Genomic DNA, 2,503 nt, shown 5'->3' with positions numbered 1-2,503 from the left:
GTCGCCGCCGGGTCCTGCCGCCGCCGCCGGGTCCTGCCGCCGCCGCCCAGCTTTATATCCCGCGGAGCTTTATATCCCGCCGGAGCGGGCGGCCCCGGCGCCACCTGCGGCTCCGCTCATTGGCGCGGCCGCCCGGTTCCCGGGGCGAAGGCTCCGGCACGCGGCCGAGCGCGCCCGGCGGCCCCCGCGCCATGGGGCACATCCTGCATCCCTCCCGGACCTGCCCCCGCCGCATCCCGGTGCCGCTCATCCCGGCAGGAATGTGGCCCCCACCGCCGCCTCGCGCGGCTCCTGCCAGCCCCTGTGCCCATGTCCCCATGCCCATGTCCCCATGTCCCCATGTCCCTGTCCCCATGTCTGCATCCCAGTGCCACAGCCCCATCCCCATGCCCATGTCCCCATGCCCATGTCCCCATGCCCCGTGCTCATGGTCCTCTCCCCACTGTTCCCACAGCCCCATGCCCATGTCCCCATGCCCACACCATGTCCCTGTGCCCATGTCCCCATGCCCACGTCCCCATGCCCACATCCCCATGCCCACACCATGTTCCTGTGCTCATGGTCCTGCCCGTGTCCCTATGTCCTCATGTCCATGCTGCCGTGCCCATGTCCCTGTTCTGGTTTTGCCATGTCTGTGCCCCCATGTCCACACCAACATGCTTGCAAGGTCTCTGTGTCCCTGTCCCTGTCCCCATGTTCCCTTTCTGCGTCCATGCCCCTCTGTTCTTATCCTAGTTCCTGCGCCCATGTCCCTGCACCCATGTCCCCTTGTCTGTCATCAGCTCCCTGTCCCCATGTCCCTGCGGGGGACTGTGTCCACACCTCCATGTCTCCATGCCCGTGTCCTCATGCCTGTCTCCCGTACCCAGATCCCTGTGTCCATATCCCTGCTTCCCTGGCCCCATGTCCCCATCCGTTTGTCTCATGTCTGTGTCCTTGTTGGTACTGGAGCCTATGGCATCCCGAGGGAGAGGATGGGTGGGATGGGGAGGGCAGAGCATGGACTTTGATGTTGGATGGCTGATGGCCGCCACGTTACCAGGAGAGGTTGTGGAGTCTCCTTCTCTGGAGATCTTCCAAACCGCTTGGCCGCAGCCCTGTGCCCCGTGCTCTGGGTGACCCTGCGTGTGCGGGGGGTTGCACTAGGTGATCTCCAGAGGTCCCTTCCAACCTGAAGCATTCTGTGATTCTTGTGGCTGCATCTGTGTGCCCATGTCCATGTCCCCAGTCCCATCTCCCCATCCCCAGGCCAGAGGCTCTGTCCGTGTCACCCCATCCTTGTGCCCACAGCCCCGGGCCTGCTCTGTGTCCCTGTCCCCATTTCATGCCTGTGTCTATGCCCCTGTGCCAACATCCTCATTTCAATGTCCATATCTCCATGCCCAAGCCCTTGTCCCCATCCCTGTGTGCAGGTCCCAATGCCCATTGTTCCCATGCCCATATCCCTGTGCCCATCTCCTTGTGCCCATGCCCACCTCTGCATGCCTGTTGCTCCACCCCAGTGCCCTCGTCCCCATGCCCATGCCCATGATCTTGCGTCCATTGTCCTGTACTGATGCCCAAATCCCTTTCCTGGTGCCCAGTGCCCACATCCCCATGCCCATGTCCCCATCCTGGTGCCCCCATCCTGGTGCCCATATCTTCCCCTTGGTGCCTGTGTCCCCGTGTCCGTGCCGCTGTGCCCACATCCCCACCCCGGTGCCAAATCCCCACCCCGGTGCCCACGTCCCCATTGCAGTGCCCACATTCCTGTACCCACACCCACGATCTCACGGCCACATTCCCATCCCAAGGGCCCCTATCCCAGTGCCCTTATCTCTGTGCCCACATCCTCCTCCTGGTGCCCATGTCCCTGTGCCCCATCCTGGTGCCTGTGTCCCTGCACCCCCCCACTGCGGGTCTGCGCGAGCAGGGTCGGGACCGGAGCCGGGACCGGAGCCAGAGCGGGGCCGGGACCGGAGCCGGGACAGGACCGGGACCGGAGCTAGGGCGGGAGCGGAGCCGGGACCGGAGCCAGAGCGGGGCCGGGACCGGAGCCGGGACAGAGCCGGGACCGGAACTAGGGCGGGAGCGGAGCCGGGACCGGAGCCAGAGCGGGGCCGGGACCGGAGCTAGGACAGGACCGGGACCGGAGCTAGGGCGGGACCGGAGCCAGAGCGGGGCCGGGACCGGAGCCGGGACAGGGCCGGGAGCGGAGCTAGGGCGGGAGCGGAGCCGGGACCGGAGCCAGCGCGGGGCCGGGACCGGAGCCAGAGCGGGGCCGGGACCGGAGCTAGGACAGGACCGGGACCGGAGCTAGGGCGGGAGCGGGGCCGGGAGCGGAGCCAGAGCGGGGCCAGCGCGGTTGCCGGGGCAGGGGCCGGAGCGGGGCCTGCAGCCAGAGCGGAGCCGGGACCGGGGCGGGGGCTGAAGCCGGGGCGGGAGCTGGAGCGGAGCTGGGACCGGAGCCGGGACAGGACCGGGACCGGAGCTAGGGCGGGACTGGAGCAGGGGCCGGTCCCGG

General features: G+C 67.8%; 1 protein-coding gene across 1 annotated transcript in view; it reads right to left on the bottom strand.

Annotated features, from left to right (window-relative positions):
- The window catches only part of SSPO (SCO-spondin), a gene marked incomplete at its 3' end in the record, with an annotated part of 56,026 nt that extends 55,833 nt beyond the window's left edge, over positions 1–193 (bottom strand). Inside the window, 1 exon segment of the mRNA XM_026048938.1 lies at positions 105–193. Coding sequence (XP_025904723.1) covers positions 105–193 — 89 coding nt within the window.
- Positions 194–2,503: the final 2,310 nt, after the last annotated feature.

Source organism: Nothoprocta perdicaria, unplaced genomic scaffold (assembly GCF_003342845.1).
Source record: "Nothoprocta perdicaria isolate Ctin4 unplaced genomic scaffold, notPer1 scaffold_588, whole genome shotgun sequence".
Taxonomy (NCBI): Eukaryota; Metazoa; Chordata; class Aves; order Tinamiformes; family Tinamidae; genus Nothoprocta; species Nothoprocta perdicaria.
Note: the sequence above shows the minus strand (reverse complement) of the source record. Positions and strands in the feature narration are given on the sequence as shown.